This window comes from Dunckerocampus dactyliophorus, chromosome 20, assembly GCF_027744805.1.
Source record: "Dunckerocampus dactyliophorus isolate RoL2022-P2 chromosome 20, RoL_Ddac_1.1, whole genome shotgun sequence".
Classification (NCBI taxonomy): Eukaryota; Metazoa; Chordata; class Actinopteri; order Syngnathiformes; family Syngnathidae; genus Dunckerocampus; species Dunckerocampus dactyliophorus.
Genome location: NC_072838.1, coordinates 15,263,412 through 15,284,654, shown reverse-complemented (window position 1 = coordinate 15,284,654; position 21,243 = coordinate 15,263,412). Strand labels below are relative to the sequence as shown.

The following is a 21,243-nucleotide window of genomic DNA, read 5'->3' as shown; positions in this document are numbered from 1 at the left end:
TCGTAAATTTCCGAGAAAAAAAAGCCCTAAATTTACGAGAAAAAAAGTCGTCATATTACGAGAATTAAGTCATAAATTTACGAGAAAAAACGAGAAAAAACAAGAGGAAAGTTGCCTTCCTTCCTGAAGAGCTAGGTGCTATTTTCTCTATGACACATACAGAATGACACGATGACACGTAATATTACGACTTTAATCTCGGAAATGTAAGTCTTTATTCTCGTAATATTACGACTTCTTCTCGGAAATGTACAACTTTTTTTCCCGTACGTTTAGGACTTCAATCTCATAATATTACGATTGTTTTTCTCGTAAATTTACAGCTTTTTTTCTTATTATTCTTGTAAATTTACAACCATTGTATTTTTACGTTTAAAGGGATAGTTGGGATTTCTTGACATGAAGTTGTATGACATCGCCATCAGCATTGTAGTCCAATAACAGCGACTTACCCCCCACTTGGTCTCCTAAGTCCAGTTCTGGTAGGATTTCCATGATGAAGAACGGAGTTCCGCTTAGTTGCTGGGGACAATTAAGTGCGTTCAAAAGATTAGGGGACCAAGTGGGGGGTAAGTCTCTGTTATTGGGCTACAATGCTGACGAGGATGTCACACAACTTCATGTCAAGCAATCCAAGCTATCCCTTTAACACTGGTCTGTGTCTTTGGTCTGTGTAGCGTTCACAGAACTGAGTTCCATTGCGAGCGGACCAAGGTCTTGTTGTTCCCCTTGTTTGGCGCACATGAGGGTTCAGACGATCGTGTTCCCGCTAGCTGGCAAACGTACTAGAGTTTGTTTTAACCGAACCAAACGTGACAAGTGTGACGACAGCCTTAATCCTCCTTCTAACACTCATTAAGTATAAGCACATTTACAGATGCAGCACTACAAGCCTCCTCTGTCTTTTGCTTTCCCGCTTGCAAAGAGAAGGTCTGTTAGGAGTCAGAGCCAGCGGGCTAATTCCATGACAGAGACACTGTAAATTGTGCTGCTTGTTATCCTCCGGCAAAGTGAAACCCTGCCAAGCAGTCACAGCTCAGATTGGTGGCTGTGAGCTCTTTAGGTGCGAGAAACATTGTTAGCACACTCCTTGTCCACACACACCTCCAGGCTTTCCTGCAGCAGTGACACACTGACTTGCTTCCATCCTTTGCCTTTTGTCCCTGGTGCAATGAGGTCGAAATGCGTTGCTGCCTTTACACACTGTGGTACATTCATAAGTAAGCAGCATCACTGCTTCTGCAGGAGCTTTGCACATTCAAATGCCGTAAAAGAACGATGTGTCCATTTCAGCACCAAATTTCAGCATATTGATTCTAACATAGTATATTTCATTTACAGTATAATGATGCATTTCTATATATAATTATTATGCATTATTATTATGATAATTGATGACGACTATTATTATGATTATGATGATTATTATTATTAATAATAATAATAATACTTTTATAGTTGTGTAATTTTTTTACTCCCAAAATATGTACATTTTCAACTAATTAGTGTTAATTTCTTTGTATAATGCTCCTAAGTTTGAGATCTAGTCTGGATATTTTTCCTTATGCAGACCCCAAACTAGCACATTTATCTTTTCCTAATTTTTTATATTGTATTTGTATTTATATTTATTTCAGTTTTGTCCAAATGAATACATAAATTCAATAAATAAATATTAGTAAAAACTAGCTTTAAAATAAATACAGTATATGATCAATAATTAAAATAAATAATAAACACAAATAAAAAATCAGTTAACAATTTAGTAGGACTATTAAAAATATATATTTTTAGTAGAAAATGCACATAATTTGGGAGCCTTTTCTTAAAAATTTAAACTGGAATGGTAATACATTTTTATTATAATAAATAAATATAAATATACATTTCTGCATAGTATGCACAACAGGTAGTTTTCTAGGTACTTTTACAGTCTCTACTTTGGCGCACTTTTTTCACTGCACTCACTCTCCTTTTGGAGCAAACTGAAAAGTAAATACAGATCGACCCCGTGAAACGTGCGACACAAAGTAAACCAACAAACATGTCTTCTTCCTTCTTTTCATCGAGGAGAAGATCACTGTTTTATGTTGGCTTGCGCTGCTTTGATAGCTAAATGCAACTCACGCAACCTCAGAGATAAAACTGTTGTTACGCACCCTGAAGACATTTTTAGTGATATTTACAGAACAGAGCGAGTGCCTGCGGGAGGGGGCCTTGGAGAATGTTACATGACAGCGATAGCCACATCACAGCGTCCTCCAAACATGCCTGTAAAGCAACGCGAGCTTTCAGAGAGCTTTATCTCAGCAGAGTTATTAGAAAGTGCAGCCATTAAGTAGCACTCGACTGCTATGAGGTCAGCACGGCAGCTTGTGGGGAGTCTTTAATTTTATTAGCAAAGAGGAGAGGATGGATGGCACACACTAGCAGAGGTCACGGTTCTCCCTCAAAGCCAGAGTGCGATGAAAGCGTTATTTTACATTTTACACCTGAGGAATGCCGTCTTCTGGCACCTTCACTTGTACCGTTACTTTGGCACTGCACGGACCCAAAGCGCCCATTTTTTAAAATGGCAACTGCATCCTTTGGGAGCAAGTGTAAATCTTGACACACAGGATGTTAAGAGATTACAGTTTACACTTTCTCTGGTCTATAAACTATAGTTTTTTTGTCGCCAAGCTGTGTCATTTCTTATCGGTCGAATGCAAGAAACGAAACAGGAATGTTTGCTGCACAAACTAGTCAGCGAACATGCGCTAATAACCACAACATGATACAATATTGGGATTTAATGCAAACACTAATGACTATCTGGAGAGGCTGCAGTGCTCCAGCAAATATCCAGATGTGCTTTGTTGACATATTATGGAAAACAGACTTTTTGATTGTTCGTATACAGTGTTCCCTCGCTACGTCACCTTCACCATTTGTGGAGTCGCTGTTTTGCAGATTTTTTTAAGTGCACTTTTTCATTTTTTTTAACAGCGTATGAACTCGCATTGTGTTATTAGAGCTCTGTTGTATGTGTCTGTTACTGTGTTTACTACTGCTACCAGTACAGGGTGTTGTATACTCATGGTGAAGACGAGTGCAGCTCCACCTCGTCTCAGTGTTTTCGTGCCTACACTGCCAAAACTACATTTCAAGAAAATAAAAAAGTCCCATTTCTTATTTTTTTCCTAGCCTTAAATTAGGAGCAAAAACTGCTTACCTAGCTTTCTAAATTTAAGAACGTACTCACACACAAGGAAATACGTTGTGATGTACGTGAAAAAGAGGTTTATTTTTAGGAACTTTGGTCTATTCCCATTTTTTTTTTATTTTCCAAATATTTCAAATTTCTTCTTAAATAATATCCGTAAATGTTCTGTAATAATATGACTTTATTCCCATAATATTTTGACCTTCTCATTTCATAACTTTTATTCCTCAATCTAATTATCCAAAAATTACAATTTAATTTTGTTTTGTTTGTTTCTCATAATATTGCGACTTTTTTTAATACTTCAACCTTATGCTACTTAAATGACATTTTTCCCCCTCACAATATTACTGCATTATTCTCGTAAAATTATTACTTTTCCTTGTTTAGAATACAACTTTTTTCTTGTAATATTTTGACTTTGTTCTTGTAAAATTACTGCTGATTTTTCCATTTTTGCTGTTGTTTTTTTTTTAAAGGATATTTTTAGCCACGGGCCTCACTTTGGACACCCCTGGTCCAGGGCCGAAGCGATTACTCGATTAATCGAAACGAGCAGCTTCAGATTAATCGACTAAGACAATAAGCGTGATTTGCAGCTCGAGTTCCACTTAAACATTTCAACCGTCAAACAGAATGGTTTGTAAAGCTGAGACGAGTCCAGGCAGGACACCTCGATTACAAACATGGTTGCATACTTTTTCTCCCCGCTGCTCGGTTTGTGAGCTCGCCTTTTGAAAGAAGAACCGTTTAGTCGACACCATTTTTTTTTTTTTTTTTTGCTCTATAATTTTAGCCGATTGGCCGTGCCGAGCTGTCAGACTGCGAGACACCTGCAGCGCTGCCGTGCGCCTTGATGCTGTTTTGAACGTAGACAGCTCATCAAGAAGAGTGACAGGTGCTGCCGAGGGAATTTGACCGCATCTAAGAGGGGGTGGGGCCGAGTCAACATATTGCGCCTTCTATACTACTTTCCCATAGATGTCAAATGGAGAGTGGTAATGTTTCTCCTAAAAGGGGGCAGGAAAACAGCTTGCCTAAAAATGGAGGAGGGGGGGGTCTGCTTTATAGTGTTAGCTTTGCAATCAGCCCCCACATTGAGCAATCAGCGTATCCATAGGGGACGTTTGACATTTAAATGTGTGTGAGCTTCATTCAGTACTTCTACGACATGCTGCTTTTTCCCGTCAGATGTTTTCTTTGTATTGTTGTCTGCAGAAATCACTAGCAGGCTGGTATAATCAGAAGTGTCCGTGTGGGCCATTTGTACTCAGCACTTTCCTTTGCACCGGGCGCCAGAAGAGAATGAAAGGCGTGATTGCACAAAAAGGAGCATCACACAAGTGTGTCACCCCAGGAAATATGGTCTTTTCATAAAACCGGGCTTTTGCAGAAGGAAAATGCCTAACATATTATTATTTTTTTCTCGATTTTAAAGTGACCAGTGAAAAGTTGGAAAAAACCAGAACAGCAAAAATGCTGCACTGACATTTTTGTGCCGGTAACAAAACAGCCTATTACTATTCTACTATAGTGCTTTATAGTCCACACTCCCTCACCGCTCCACTGGCTTTTTTGCTCACAACGTTGCTTTCGGTCTGCTTTCGGGGGGCCAATTTGTGTTGAAGTGGACAAATGTTGCACAGATACAATGCGCACCAAGCCGGCAGTCAAACACTTGGCTGGAGGACATGTACTGTATTGTAGAGATACAACTTGTGCTGAAACACCGTTAATTGTCTCCCATCTGGAGGGTAGAGTTGTTTGTCCAGCAGGGACATACAGTATTTCACAAAAGTGAGTACACCCCTCACATTTCACATTTCAGCAAACGCTTTTATGAAAATTATACAAATAAATTCAGATGTGCTTTAAAGTGGTCGGTGTACAGCTTGCACAGCGATACTGTCAGCTGGCCAAGGCAGGCCGAGAGTCAAGCATGGTGCTGGAGGCGTCGTGGTCTGGGGATGCATGAGTGCTGCAGGCATGGGGGAGCTGTGGTTCATTGAGGGGAAAGATGAATGTTAACATTTACTGTGACATATCCGAGGTACTCACTCCTTAGTTGGTTTCAGTCCTGACGGCGATAAGTGAATTTCCTCAAAGTAGGATAATGGAACTTATTTTTTTAATTTTCAGAATTTCGTAAACCTTCTAAATATGGTTTTTAGAATTATTAGAGCCCTCTAGACATGAAATAACACTTTGTAGTCAATTTTACACTTGTATTCTTCAATATAGTTGACATAATAAAAGAAAATAAGACATCTTAGACATAAATATGACATTACATAAACTCACACATTAGCATTGACTGCATACTCGGTGGCTATTGTCTCATCGATGTACCGTTCCTGACACCTAGTGGCCAGGGCAGTAGAATACTACTGCAATGGCGCAGAGAGCACATGCAGTAAACATAATAATAAAATACAGAATCTAATTTAATATTGTAAAAATGCCGTTGTCCAAATACTGGCTCCCTACCTTATCAATGGACCTAATAGGCATGTGGTACTCTCTGCAGTTTAGTAAACAAATCAGCCACTATATGAAGAAATGCTGTATTTTTTGAAGAAGACACCAAAAGAACTAGGCATGATGATTCCGGTACATAATATGTCGCAGCTGGAGGACATCCTGTGGAATACATTGTGGTCATCTACAACCAAGCATTTAGAATTTCTCTGCAAGGAAGCACACGAGAGGGACAAACTGACGACTCGCAGACTTTATTACCTCTGCAGCCTCTTTTAATGTCCTGCGAGGTCTCTTCAGATTCATCACAAGGCACCGCCAGAGTAATGGTGGCGTAAGACAACACAGTCCACTTGGGACGTGTACTACATCATTCATTTTTAACACCCCCATCTGTTTGGCCCTAACGGCAACATCAGGGCTCGGGATGAGGCATTTACACAGATGACAGATGCATTACAGGGGCCAGCATTTTTTTTTCTCCCCTCCTGAGGGAAAGTAGGCTTGGGATCACATGTTGTTGTCGTTGTGTCTCCTGGTCGGAATCACGACGTCACCTTGACAGCGTTTCCTCCAATAGGGAGGACAAAAAGCAGCGGTGGCCTTCTGCTAATGAATGCCAAATAAAAAGCTGACCTATTTAGAAACATCAACGTGCGTTTACACCTGCGACAGCGCCACCTCTCAAGTGACATCCATGCTAATGCGCTTGAGTGATAATGGGATGGTCAGAGCGGCGTAACCAATAAATTACTAGCATCCCCAAAGTTGGATAGACTCAATGCTCAATGTGCTCTGCAAAACACCCACTGATATTTTTGGGGGGTCGCAGAATCAGCACGAAATTTGGTACACACATTGATGAGCATATGCTTGTAACATTTGAGCAAGATTGGTTGAAAAACATGGCCGCCACAAAGCAAAACATCTTTGCATTGTGCAACTAAAGCCTGGGTTATGCTCCTGCGTCAACCCACCAGGGTACACAGCGCTGGCTCGCTCCTCCCCCCTCCAAACACTCCTGCATAGCTTAACGCAGACCACAAAGGCTGTGATTGGTCGGCCTGAAGCGCTGCCTGTTAAGAGGGACGACAGAAAAAGAAGAAAGTGACAGAAGACAGAAAAGACAGCATTAGGTCGCATGAATAACTGATCGGAGTCTGAGTAGGGGCTATTGAGTAAGGGTTCGGGGAAGGGATCAGAATGTAGCCACAGATGGTGAGAGCATCCAGGCCCAGCCTGGCCCTTTAAGAAGAATTGCATTGTGGGAATTTGAGTGTCTCTGTCTTCCCTCTCTCATCCGTCTGCACCGCCCATTGTTTTCTGCGTCCTGTTGGCTGTAGACCATTGTCAAGCAATCTCCTTTGTGCCGTCCTGCCGTGTCTCCTGTGTCATCGCTAGCTCGCTTGCTTGCTGTCTTGTAAGTGAATCTTCGGTACGTCTGCAGCAATATGTTTTAACAACTGTCATTACTGTAATATATGCATGATCATGAGAGAGTAAAAAGTGGACGCTAGGAACTTGAGTGGTTTGTCAGTCGAGCAACTGACCTACAGGGAAAGGAAAATACTGGATTTATTGCTTTTTCTTGAGGTTTGTTTTGGCTTCACTCCACATTTTGAAGCAGTTAAAATAACACATGGACCACTTGGGGAATTTTTTTCACCAACAACAACAAAAACAGACATATTGTTAGTTTAATACCTCGAAACTGAGCATTATTATCTTTGTAAAGTTAGAACGGATCAATTCCTGTATTGGATGTCGTTATAAAGTGCAAGCGAGTGCAGTTTTGTGTGCCGTACGTCTTTGCGGTTGTCAGCTGCAGCTTGACTTTCATTGATAGGATTCTGCCAGGGAGCGGAGGTGTCTCGCTGCTCGCAGCGCGCCTGTAGTGCCACTTTTCTTTTTTTTCTTTTTTTTTTTTTTAGCTCAACTGACGAGGAAAGATGCTTAAAATAAATCAAGATCAAAAAAGCTGCCAGCCTCCAAGCATGTAAGGATGCCTCTGCGTGAGTGTTGTTGTTTTTAGTTGGTAAGGACGCGTACGGGAAAGCCTAACATTGTACAAAAATGTGCCTGTTTTTGAGTGGTGACAATTTGGATCATCAGGATGACTTCATGTTTATTTTTAAATATGTATGCTAAACCTTATTTAAGCGCAAGTGTCTTCAGGGAGCATTTGTCTGTCACTGCAGTGTCCCTCCCTCCATCCTCCAATGACCTCATTGTCTTTTAAGGATTCTTTCAGTACAAAAAAGCAATGAAACATTGATGCTGCTCGCTGTTAAGAGCGACTCTCAGGACTGTGAGGTGTAAGGATTGTTGCATTGGTGCACTTTGCCATGTATTTTGTATATGCAGCACAGCAACACGCCAATTAAATGGAGAACAAAACAAAATATGATGCAAAAGTAGGTCCTGTAAGTACAGTGATAACAGTAGCAGTGATTAGTCCTTATTGCTGTTGCTGCCATTAGCCCTTAGCTTTGCCATTCATGAGCCTGGCTTTTGTCATTGGATGGTGCTTCTGTAATTCTGCCTAGCAACAAGTGCTGGAATCCACAATAACCAAGACATTATAATATCCATCCATCCATTTTCTATGACAATTATCCTCATTAAGGTCGCGGGGGTATGCTGGAGCCTACCCCAGCTGACTTAGGCTACACCCTAGACAGGAATCGCAGATATTATAATATATTTATTATATTAAATTGATAGAGATTCAACCAAATTTCTTCTACACTTCTGTGGGTAGACTTTTTATTTCAGTTCTGGTGCTAAAAAAAAAGTCATCTTATTATTTGACTTCTTTTTATGTTGTTTATGTTTTATGTTTTTCATTAGTAAACTGGTATTAAAAAAAACACTTTTGGTTTGGTTTGGTTTGGTTTAGTTTATTTGAACATGAAGGTTACAATGGAATACATCTCGTGAATCATTCTTTGACAGTTCCACATGTCCAAAAGGAGTAGGAAGAAGCAAAGCTTATTTAATCCTACCCCCCATCCATTCTACATCTAGTACAGTACATGTAGTTCACTTCCTGGATTCCATGTCATGTTTTCAGTGATAGTCAGGATAACACATAATAGATAACGGTGAGATAGCCCTCCCCCCAAAAAAAGAAAGAACATTAATAATAATAATAATAATAATAATGACCTTTTTTTTTTTTTTTTTTTAAGCACAACAAAGAAAATTATAAAAATAAATAAATAAATAAATAAATAAAAATAAATAAATAAAAAATAAAATTTAATTAAATAAATAAAAAATAAAATAAAATAAAATAAAATAAAATAGAAAAAAAATAAAATAAAATAAAATAAAATAAAATAACAAACCTGACAGAACAATCAGGACTCTTCTGCCTTGTATTTAGCAAACATCAACTGCTTGTATTGTTTTTTGAATTTGCTCATCTCTGTACATTGTTTGAGTTCTTTACTCAATCCGTTCCATAGTTTAATTCCACACACGGAAATGCTGTGGGTTTTCAGCGTTGTTCTCGCATATAAATGTTTTAGGTTTAATTTTCCTCTAAGATCATATTTCTCCTCTCTAATTGAGAAATACTTGATTAGATTTTTGGGTAACGAGTTATTATTAACTTTATACATTATTCTAGCGGTTTGAAAGTGTACTAAATCTGCGAATTTTAATATCTGTGATTTTAAAAATAAAGGGTTTGTATGTTCTCTATACTTGGCATTATGAATTATCCTCACAGATCTTTTTTGCAGTACAGTGAGTGAGTGAAGATTGCTTTTGTAATTATTTCCCCATATCTCCACACAATACGTTAGATATGTTAATACTAAGGAACAGTACAGAGTGTGGAGTGATTTTTGATCAAGAACATATTTTGCTTTATTCAATATAGAGATATTTCTCGCCACCTTTTGTTGTATATATTTAATATGAGATTTCCAACTCATTTTTTCATCTATTATAACCCCAAGGAATTTATATTCTTCCACTTTTTCAATATCCGTTCCATTAATTTGTATTTGGTCGTACGTGTCCTTTCTACTATTACCAAATAGCATTATTTTAGTTTTACTTAAATTCAGAGATAATCTATTCTTGTCAAACCATGACTTTAATATGACCATTTCATCCTTGACCTTTTTAATGAGTTCTTGTGTGCTTTCACCAGAACAGAAAGCGGTGGTATCATCGGCGAATAAGACCAATTTTAAGTTGTTAGTTACTTTGCAAATGTCGTTAATGTACAAGTTAAACAGTTTTGGTCCCAGTATGGACCCCTGTGGTACTCCACACGTATTGTGTAGACTCCCAGATGTATATTCTCCTAGCTTTACAAATTGTTTCCTCTTTGCTAGGTAGCTTTTAACCCAATTTAAGACTAAACCTCTAATTCCGTACCTTTCTAATTTTGAAATTAAAATAGTGTGATTAATTGTATCGAAGGCTTTTGTCAGATCCATGAATACTGCTGCTGCGCATCTTCTGTTGTCTATGGCAGTAGTGATTTCCTCCGTGATTTCCGTCAGTGCCATAGAAGTTGAAATGTTGGCTCTGTAACCATATTGACTACTTGCCAATAATTCATTCTTATTAATAAATTTGTCCAACCTATTATTAAATAGCTTCTCCACAATTTTCGAGAATTGTGGTAACAAAGAAACTGGTCGATAATTTGTAAATTGGTGTTTGTCTCCTTTTTTGAAAATTGGAACCACCTTGGCTGTTTTCATTTTGCTTGGAAATATTCCAGTCTGAAATGATAAGTTGCTAATATATGTTAACGGGTCTGCGATCTCATTGATGACCCTTTTAATTGTTTCCATTTCGATTCCATGACAATCAGTTGATGTTTTTGCCTTAAAATGGTTAACAATGTCAGTGATCTCCTTTTTGGTTACAGCAGTGAGAAACATAGAATTAAGATTCCTATCAATAATATCAATCCCTTCATCAATTGTGTCTTGTTTTGGAATTTCCTCTTCCAGTTTTTGTCCAATATTTACAAAATATTCATTAAACATTTCAGCTACCGCATTCATGTCATTCCTGTAAGTGTTTTCCGGTGCTATGTTATGTATAAGATGTTATTTCATGCAAAAAAGAAGAAAAAAGAAGAGAAAAAAAGTTTGTGTTGTAATATATTTTTAGATTTTTCCGTAGAGAAAGTGAAGTAAATAATTCAAGCAATTCTTTGGGAATTATTTTAGAATTTACATCGTGGCATTAAAAAAATCACAGTAATTTGTATTTTCATATTTTATTCAACATTATTTATTTAAATAAGACTTAATAAATATTCAGAAATAGTCATGTTTCATTTAATATTATTTGTTTAAATACAACTTTATTTATTTATTTAAATATATTTCATTTTCCCCAGAGACACAAAAAAAAAAAAATACTTTGAGTATTTTTCTGTTTGATGTGTACAAATACTTTTGCACTTGTAATATTCTCTAAAATTGAAATTTTCTGCCGCAAACGGTGCTGAAGCTTGCCGTAAAAACAAAAATAGGAGCAATCTTCTTGCTGCAGAAGCTGCTCCACTCCAGTCACACCAAGTTTAAAATAAACTGTTATTCGTTACTTCCAATCTGTCACCTCTGTGCCCCGAGCGGCCGCTCCGCGTCGAGGTTTCAGGTGCTTTCAGCCCTCTAATCCACGCTGCCGTTGAGGCGGCGCTGTCACACATACACACGCACGCAGACACACACACCGGATGACAGAGAGACAGGCGACGAGGACCCAGCTGTGACGGCTGGTGTCGACTCAGTGGCAGCCTTATGATGAATTGCCTCCTGAATGATAGCGCCGGTGCTGAACGACAGCGATGGTTCTGTCGGCGTCTCGCTGCCGAATTGCCGTGCAACTGGCCTCACCACATCTTTTTGTTTGTCATTAAGGATGCCACCTCTCGTCTCCATCTCCATATTCAGCTGCGTGGAACCACAGCTCTATCTTTGCAGGAGCACACATTTCCGAATGCTGCTTTACGCTCACCTCTTGTTTCCTAGCATAGCAGTAAAACAGCGGTGATGAGTTTACTTAAATCAGTTTTTACGTTTGAGAGTGAGGCGCTATTAATGCACAAGAATCGTAATGAAGCCTTCCCTGCTGATAACGTGTTCTGTTTCTGCTTCCAGCTCAGACGACTACTATGAATACGGACACAGCGGAGAATCGTACGAGTCGTACGGTGAGTTTTCCATGAGTCTTTGACTAAAAAAAAAAAAAAAAAAAAAACATCAAGATTTGCTTTAAATATGAATGATTTATATGCCTCGTGTGTTTACTTTATTTTATTTGATTTATGGCTGACCTATGTTAACACCCCACACGTGCCCTCCCTGCCCCAACTGTGCCTCCAGCTATCAGCTCATTTCTTCATTTCTTCATTTCTTCTATACCGTAAAGCCACATCGTTATCAACTGAAAGCTACCGGTTGGTATTGGTGTGTAAATTGGACAAAAGTTTAAGCCAGGTGCATGATGACATAAAAATACATGAAATATGAAAGTATTCCAGGGATACAGTACATATTGTTATGAACGGCCAAGGCCGTGATGCAGGAATCCAAAATGCAGAGTCGAATAGGTGAAAACAGAAAAGGTCTTTAATACAAAAATGGATAACAAAAAAGGTACCAAAAACCACACAAGAAACAAAGTACAACCAAAATACATCCGGACCTAGTCGCGGGAAACAGTAACAAAAAACACTGCTAGCAAGGTGAGCTGAGCAGGGAAAAATACAGACAAGAACAAAAAGAGCTGCTAACAAAAAACTAGCAGAAGTACCAAAGAATACAGCTACTGCAGAAGACGTCAAGCAGGCAGGTAGGTACTTACAGGTGAGCAGAGCGAGGGTCAGAAAGCCAAAACACAATGCACAAGAACAAGCTGGAAGGAGCTGAACAGGGTGTAGCAAAGGGACAATCTGGCACTGGATGTGAGTAAGCACACAGCTTAAATAGAACAACTAATCAGGCACAGGTGAAGATGATCAGTAATCAGGGTGCTCAGGAGTGTGCTGCAACAGAGAAGCAGTAGAAGGCAGTACCGCAGCACACAATCCTGACACATATTGGTCTAGGTCCATAGAAAAAGGCGCCCAGGACCAAATCTTGACCGCTGGGTCATATTTACATCATAATGCTCTCAATTTAACACGGAAAATGTATCCATAAAAATGGGCTAAAGCTGTATGTCCCAAAACTTTTACCGTTTTTTTCCCCTCAAAAATTATTTAAAATTATTTTGGTAATCGTATGTTTTTAGTCAAATTTTGTTTTAGTAAAATTTAGTAAAGATATAACTGTTGGCCGGAACATTTTCACTACTTCGCAAGCCTGCTTTTTTTCCCCAAAAAGTACAACGATGTCTCGTAGAATTCCGACAAGCAATTTTGTTACATTTTTACTTATTTTTCATTGAAAAAAAATAGACTACTGCCCCCGTGAACCAACATGGGATAAGCGGAAAAAGACGGATGCATGGATATTACGTTTTCACGTGAAATTCTGACGACAGTCGTCCCTCACTATTAGTCAAAAACAATTGAAAGACAAGTCATATGTAGTATTCTAGTCACTATGCATCCGTGATATTACATTGATGAGACATTACCTTACATTACATTGCCTTAACACTGCATGTAATCAGCCATGGCATGTCCGACATTATAGAGTGAAAAAAGTTCTCCTCCCATTCTGTGTGGAAGTGGTAAGTTGTCCTTCTTCCCCGCTTTGTTTGAAGTTTAGAGCAAACATATTGGAGGCTAACGAGTTAGCTCGGAGCCTTGCTATATGCTATGAGCGGCGGCCATCTCTGATGTTGCTGCAGCGATCCCGTAGCCTGCGCATTAGTGCAGCGCAATGTGGTGTAAACATTGAATAACACGAGTGTAAAGGTGACTATAGAGGTGTTATTTCATGTCTACAGGGCTCTAATACCTTTAAAAATCATATTTCGAAAGTCATAAATTTTCTATGCTGTATGAAAATATTCAGTTTATGAGCATTGAATCCTACTTCACTGGATTTCACTCAACACAGCTGGGCCTGGAGCCAATTAACCGCGATAAACGAGGGGTGACTGTAATATTTCGAAATACAAAATGTGTGTTTGTGTTTTGTTTCTTTTTGTACATATTCTTACTAAATTGAACAAAAATCCTTATGAAGATACTTTTTCATGTTTTTTTTTCCTCTGCTAAAAGGAGGAAATAATAATTATGCGGGTTTATTAGCCAATGTTAGCGTTTGCTTCATTGTTAGCATAGTGACTGCTGGGGCATTGTTTGTGTTCCACATGTAACCACTTTTTGGCATGATGGAGAAAACATTTCATCATTTCGTTTTTCGGATGTTTTTGTTTACTTTTCACCAGCCACAGCAACAAAACTTCCACTTAACTTTTCTGCCCTCGTAAGCAAAAGAAGCAAGCGTGTTTAGCTCATTAGAATTTTGCGTAGCGCCACATAAAATAAACCTGCCAAGTGTTTTTTCTGTACTGTACGAGTCACCCAAAGGGCGACGGCTCAAAAGAAGGAGATAACAGCAAGGTTCCGGATGCTTCTCCTTGGTTTCAAAACACAAGGTTAAAATGGTGTATTTCTTCAAAGTGACACTCGGCGAAAAGGGTGACAGGTTTAATTAAGGAGTATCGGCTGTGCTGCCGACAGCTTGTACACAGAAGAGGAGGAGAAAAAAAAAGATACAAGGGCTTTGTGAGTCGGAGCTCCAGGGAAGTCTCAACACTGGCTGCAGATCAGACAAAAGGTGCCATCGATAGCAGCACTTTCCCACTGACAGAACCAGAGGCTGATGGTGGCTAATGGTAATGCTGACCTTTCCGCTAGGAGCCTCTAAACGGGCCTTTCTCGACTCCACGTTTGATCATCTGGTTCAATTATCTCACATGAAACCTTCCAGGTATTCCCTCGCTGTCGCTCCGGTTACCAAAAGTTCGAGAGGCGTCCGTCGAGTCGCGAATGTTTGAACAACTTTGCCGTCCTTTTTTCCCCCAATCAGGTCAAGAAGAGTGGGCGAACGGTCGCGGCAAGGCGCCGTCGGCGAGAACGACCAAGGGAGTGTACAGAGAGCAGCCCTACTCCAGATACTGATGAACTGGATGGTGCAACCCAAGTAATGGAGTTTTTTATGGATGTTTTTAGATATGAAACCTTAACCTGCAAAATAATCCCTTAAAAAAAAACAGCTATAGAAGGACTGGGAATGAATGGTTTCAAAAGTGACACCCCCATCCCCACCTCTCCGAAGCTCCACTGAAAAGAATTCAAATATACTACGAGAAATAATCTTGGCTGTAAAGTCCTACTTACTAAAAAGCTAAGTGCTAATATGCTGTACACGAATTTGGACTTTTACAATAACATTGCATTGGGTAAATGGCAAAGTGACAACTTTTTCCTACCACTGGCGGACTTAAAATAAAAATACTTTATTCAAGTAAAATGACGTTTCCTCAAAAAACAACTTTTTTCTCTGAAACGTTATCCGCGTACGACTTTTTCTCGTAAAATTGCGTCAATCGTACTCGCTGGAGTTTGACCTGTTCTCGTCATATGATGTTTTTTTGGTCAAATTCAGACTACACTATTGTACATGGCCGACCGTAACTGTCTTAATAGCACTGCCATAATTCCAATATGGCATTTTTTTGTTCTTGTAAAATTACCACTTTCACTTTATTCTAGTGATATTTTTTTCTTTGAGTTTTTCTCGGAAAATCAACTTTTTGTTTTCTCCTTCATAAAATTGCAATTTTATTCTCGTATCGTTATGACTTTATTACAACTTTATTCTAGTAATGTTTTTTTCGCAGACTTTTTCTCTGAAAAGTTGGACTATAATTAAATTATTTCCATTATTTGGGCATTTTTTCTTACATGGCCTAAATTTAATAATATTTATTATTATTATAACATACAGTCGTCCCTTACTACATTGTGGTTTGAACATTGTTCTCCCTCTGTTGCGTAAGTAATGTGGTTGACTATGGCCTATTATTTGTCAAACAATATTGAAACAAGTTATGTGTCGTATTCCGGTCACTAGGCGTCAGTAATGCTACATTGATGAGACATTACTTTACACACTACATGGAGTCAGCCATGGCATGTCTGAAATGATACAATGAAACTAAGTTCTCCTCCCATTTTGTGTGGAAGTGGTAAGTTTATGCCTTCTTACTTTGTCCTTACCCTCGTTTGAGACACTTTCTTAAGTTTAGAGTAAGTATATTGGAGAGGCTAACTAGTTAGCTCGGTAACTTGCTATGCTAGCAGGCGGCCATCTCTTATGTCCCTGCAGGGATCCCGCAGCCTGCGCATTAGTGGTAGTATGGTGTCAACAAAGAATAATAGGAGTGGTGTTATTTCACGTCTGCAGGGTTTTAATGGTAAAAAGTGTATTTAGAAAGTCCTAAACTGGTTTTCTATGCTCTAACCGTGAAACGGTGAAAATATTCCGTTTGTTAATATTGAATTGTACTTTGTGAATATTTACTTCACGTGGTCAGGTCTGGGACCAATTAACCGTGATGAAGGAGGGACGACTATGACAATACCAGGATTATGACAAAAAAGTTGTAATTTCAGGAGAAACTTTGATATAACATATCAAACTTTATTGTCATAATGTTATGTCTAATAAAATGACTAGAGGACTTCTTTTCCTCCTAAAATTGCGACTTCACTCTCATAAGTTTATGACTGTTTCTCGTAAAAGTTTGATTATGGTGCGAACTAACTTTATTCCGCCTAACTTGATTCTCGTAATATAGTGTTCTTTTCACTGTGGGCCTCATGCTAACCCTTCTTCCTGGTCATAAAAGCACACTCCCACCGGGTAATGCAATTGCCAGTAGTGTATTAATTCCTCTCTCAGCTCCAGTGTGTACTAACGAGGGGGGAGAATATTTACATTGTCGCTGTGAGCTATCGATACGATGCTTCTCCACAGCTGCCAGTACAACTTAATGTATCTCCCTTAATATCTCACTAAAGATGTAATGGCTTAGTTCTAGGATGTAGATATCTTTTTTTTCAGAAGGAGTAATGGGTGGAAAATGTGTCCCTTGTAAAGTAAAAAAGAAAAGAAAAAGCAACTGTATACATATTGTATTGCTGTCTCCTCCTTTTTTTGTATTAGTGTTAAAGGGCTTATGGAAGCATGGCGTGCAATGTGGATGCTGTCAGATGATTCGCTAAATAATTGTGCTTATAAAACACTTTAATACATCTATAAATAGGGATCTTAAAATGGAAATCTGCAAAACACACAACAGGCTTTTTGTGATTATTTTTTTTGTGACATTATCACAGCTTTTTTGATTTATTTATTTTGTATTATTGTCGGACCACTTGTGGTCAAATGCTTGTGAATATGCCGGACTTGTTGAGCTAACAGTATATGGATTTTTTTGAGCTTATATAAGCCCTTTAATATTTCCCTCTTGTCGATGCTGAATAAACATTTGGAAAAAACGATCTTTGTGGCAGAGACAGAAATCATTGACTCGTTAAAAGCAAACTTTTAATTTAAACTAAATGAAGTTGGCATTGGCACGACTCGCCTTGCTGTGGTGACCTTGTATGTGATGCACTCTGTGGGCAGGATTTAGCCTCAGCGACCGGACCTCCTCTCTGTTTGTTCGTATAATTTGCTGTCCATCACATGGAGCATCATCATCCGTAAACACGCATTAACTTTGTGAGTGTTTACCTCGACAGACGTGCCTCGTAGCGCTGCATGAAGGCCTCCTCCACACCCTCTGACGGGTGGGAATTGCTCTCTCTTCTATTTTTTGGCCCGCATTTAAAGAGCCCCCTCTCCCCCCCCGCCCCCGTCCATTAAAGAGACTCTAAATGACCCCCAGCTGACCTCAGCAGAGGGAGGACGGCAGCAGTAGCTGTTTAAAAAGACCGCCTCCGTCCCACAAGGTAAACAACCTGACCCAGATTAACTCCTCCCCTAACGTAGCTGCACATAAACGCTCTCTAAACTTCAGTGTAACATGTTTTCCTGTCTGTTTAGGCCGTTAAGATGAGAATAATTAGATATATTTAACACAAAAGTAAACTATGTGATAAATAGCAGTAATATTTCCATGAAGTGTTTAAGGAAATAACCTATAAGCCAATAATGAAACCCCATGTGTTGTATACTCTAATTGTGTATTTCATGTTACAGGTAGTGGCGAGGAGTTAATCGTATTGTTTATATTCCACTTTAGGTTGACGCCAGTCCGACTAGACCATCCATCATCCCATTGGTACTTAAGGTACGTGGAGTTCTCCTTTATGGACACATACTCAACTTATGATGTAGGATTTTCAAAGTTTAAGACATATTATTTTCAGAAAATGTCATATGAAACTTTTTCGAGTAACATTGAAACACACACTCATTGCGTACCAGCTACTAAGTGACTGGTGCCACAAATATGGCTGACAGGTTGCGCTGCATTTTGCCACAAAAACAATTCATTTATGATATGTTCCACAAAGATGGCAGACATTATGCATGAAAAACAATATACTTTGCCACGAAAATGCATTCTTTTGTCCCGTTATTTTATTTAAAGGTAGTTTTATGATTAACATAATATTTATTAAACCATCGTAAATAAATAATAAACATAAAATAATAATAATTAAAAAATAATAATTAAAAATGTATAAATAATTTTTCAATTACTTTTTCAAAAAAAATTTACTAAATTGTTGTGATTTGCATATTAATACAAATAAATAGTTGCTGTCTAATAAAAAAAAATAGATACAAAAATACACAGTATATCTTCCTTCAAATGTTCTGTTTTATTTAAAATAAATAAATAAATAAATAAAAATCTGTGGAGAGAAAAACTCAAAAAGTTTATTATCTTCACTGAATGGCAGCTGAACAGAAATAAGATCAAGTGAAAAGATGTAAATACGTACTTCAATCAATTATTTTCATCAAGTATACACATGTCAGTCTTTTTTTCTTACATTTTTTTACAACTTTCATTTTATGTGTAATCTTTGCGACCTGAGAAGGACCTACGGATCAGATGCCAGTGAGAGAATTCAATCCATAGCTTTCTTTTTGTCTATTTGACTTAAGGCAGGGGTGTCCAAACTTTTTCCACAGTGGGCCCCACACAGAAAAATCACAGGGTGCGGGGGGCCACTTTCACATTTTTATATTTGTATTTTTTATGTATAAAAATAAAAAAAAACTGTATATATATTTAAAACCAAAGCTTTGTGTTATTATTAGTAGTATTAGTATTAGTAGTATTATGAGTTAGTATTATTAGTGAAATTAACATTCCAGCCTTTTTCTTTACATTGTGCCTTTTTGTTCTTTTTTTCCCATTTTTGCTGCTTTTTTAGTGTTACATTTTATTTCTACAACATGTTGTGGGCCAATTATGCTGCAAATGGCCCTCGGGCCGCACTTTGGACACCCCTGACTTACGGTATTCGGTGTTGCAGCAGCGCATCCATTAAAAAACGAAATAAATAAAATATTAACGTGAAATGAAAGCTATATTCTACAAAAAGTAACCCGTGGTAAATCGAAACTGAGCACACGTACAAGTAATATAATCCATTGCCTTATCATTGCCCTCTCGCGGGTGAGTTTGTCCGCACGATATTCCAATGAATGTCACCATTGCGTTAATGCAGCACAATGCTGAAGAAGCACAATGAAACATGACAGATTACTGTTGCCCTGCGCTTCTGTTGGACTTTATCGTGGCTCATATTCTTTCTTTTCCCCCTTCCAGATGTGATAAACCGCACGAAAGAAAACCCCCAAAAGGCTCACAAAGAAATCTCCCTATTGGCAAGAGTGTTGGACTAACACGTTCACAGGTGAATCCTGCAGGGGAAGTGAAGGCAATAAAAAAACTAAAACATGTATCGCACGTCTGCTGAGAAAGCGGGAAGGGGTGGAGACCGAGAGGGAGAAAACCCGTGAGCCAAATGGAGTTCCTCACTCTCTAGAGATGATCAGTCAGAGAATATTTCCCTCACATTTCCTTGTATATATTTTACATAGACGCAGGAGTGCTCTGAACTGACTGTGAACCTGCGCTGGTTTTCGCTAAGAGGGAGGAGTCGTCATCTTCCTCCTACGTGAGACATCACTTGACACTGATTAGCGAAGAAAAATAAATAAGTGATGCTTTATATGCAAAAAGGAGTGACAGTGAGCTCATTGACATCCACTGTCATCAATAAATAAGTGCCTTGCATTGTTGTCCCGTTGTGGGTGTTACTCTCAAAAAAAGGCAGCTATTTCTACCCCAGAATCCTGTACGCATCATGGAGGTGTTCCCAAACCCCGCCCACCTGCATTCCACTTGTACTTCTTAATGAGAACCGACTTGGGTGGCTGTTACAAACCCAGAATAGCTTTCAGCAGGAATGGGGGGCTTACAGTACAAGTCCACAAAAGCCCGGCCGTATTCCGTTGCGTCGTGTTATGTCCTGGGTGGCAGACAATGCTTTTCCATTAGAGGAAGCGAATCTCGCCGGAGACCCCGGGACGAGGCTCAGACAATAACAATCGACCCGACGCTTAGATGCTCCTGGCAACCGCCACCTGGGGGGGGGGGCTGACTGTCTCTCTGAAGTGACTTCAATCAACAATGTTATCTGGAGCCGGCTAGTCCCGGTTAATAAAGTAAACAGGGATTATTTGACGAACGATGCGTACAAAAAGAGGCTATGGAGTCTCTGAGCAAGTGTTGGATCCAACTACCTTGGACTTGGTCTTGGACTTGTCACGTGTGTCCACTTATGCAGATATTTCTCTACATGTCATACATTTCTCAGCACCAATCAGAAACATCCGAATCAAACTATAAGCAAGTAAATAAGTAAATCAAAACACACCCGTGGTAAATCCTAACTACAACAACACACATGAGGTAATCTATAAAATCACGCTTAGTAAATCAAAGCTACAACAACACACAAGGTAATTATAAAAATATTCCTGGTAAATCAAAACTACGAGGTCACAATAAAAACACCATGGTAAATCAAAACTTCAACAACACGCACGGGGTAGCTATAAAAAGACCCATAGTAAATCCAAACTATTATAGACATGGAGGAAAAGGCTTCTTGAGACGTCATCTGTACTTCTGTGTAGAAGGTGTCGGACGTTTCGCTCCTCATCCGAAGAGCTTCGTCAGCAAACTAATAAGTGCTGGTAGCTTAGGCCTTAAATACAGTAAGAGTGGGCGGAATTGGTGTGCCAACACCCTCCTCCTATTGGTTCGTTACACTAAGCCTGGGCGGAGCAGTGGTATAATCCTATCCTGTTATTCACACCTACGATAAAAGGGAAGTGTCGCTCCCTGAATTGGGTATGAACGACTCTGATACTGGCTTGTTAGCATCTATTGTTCTGGCTCGGCCCTGCCTTCACCTCATTTGCAAGACTAAGAGCTGTGGGTTTTGGTCTCAGTAACCTGCTGAACACAGGGTCCAAATTAAACCTCAAACCACCATTCCGATTCAATGATGGGTTCTG

General features: G+C 39.0%; 1 protein-coding gene across 3 annotated transcripts in view; it reads left to right on the top strand.

Annotated features, from left to right (window-relative positions):
• khdrbs3 (KH domain containing, RNA binding, signal transduction associated 3) overlaps positions 1–20,857 on the top strand; it is an 88,898-nt gene extending 68,041 nt beyond the window's left edge. For 2 of the 3 annotated variants that reach the window (XR_008567175.1, XR_008567176.1), the window contains 4 exons: positions 11,824–11,876; positions 14,713–14,826; positions 17,939–17,986; positions 19,484–20,857. Coding sequence is in view for 1 of the 3 variants with exons in the window: in XM_054763783.1 (XP_054619758.1) it covers positions 11,824–11,876; positions 14,713–14,804 (145 nt within the window). In the remaining 2 variants the exon portion in view is untranslated. The other variant, XM_054763783.1, reaches the window with a different exon arrangement.
• Positions 20,858–21,243: the final 386 nt, after the last annotated feature.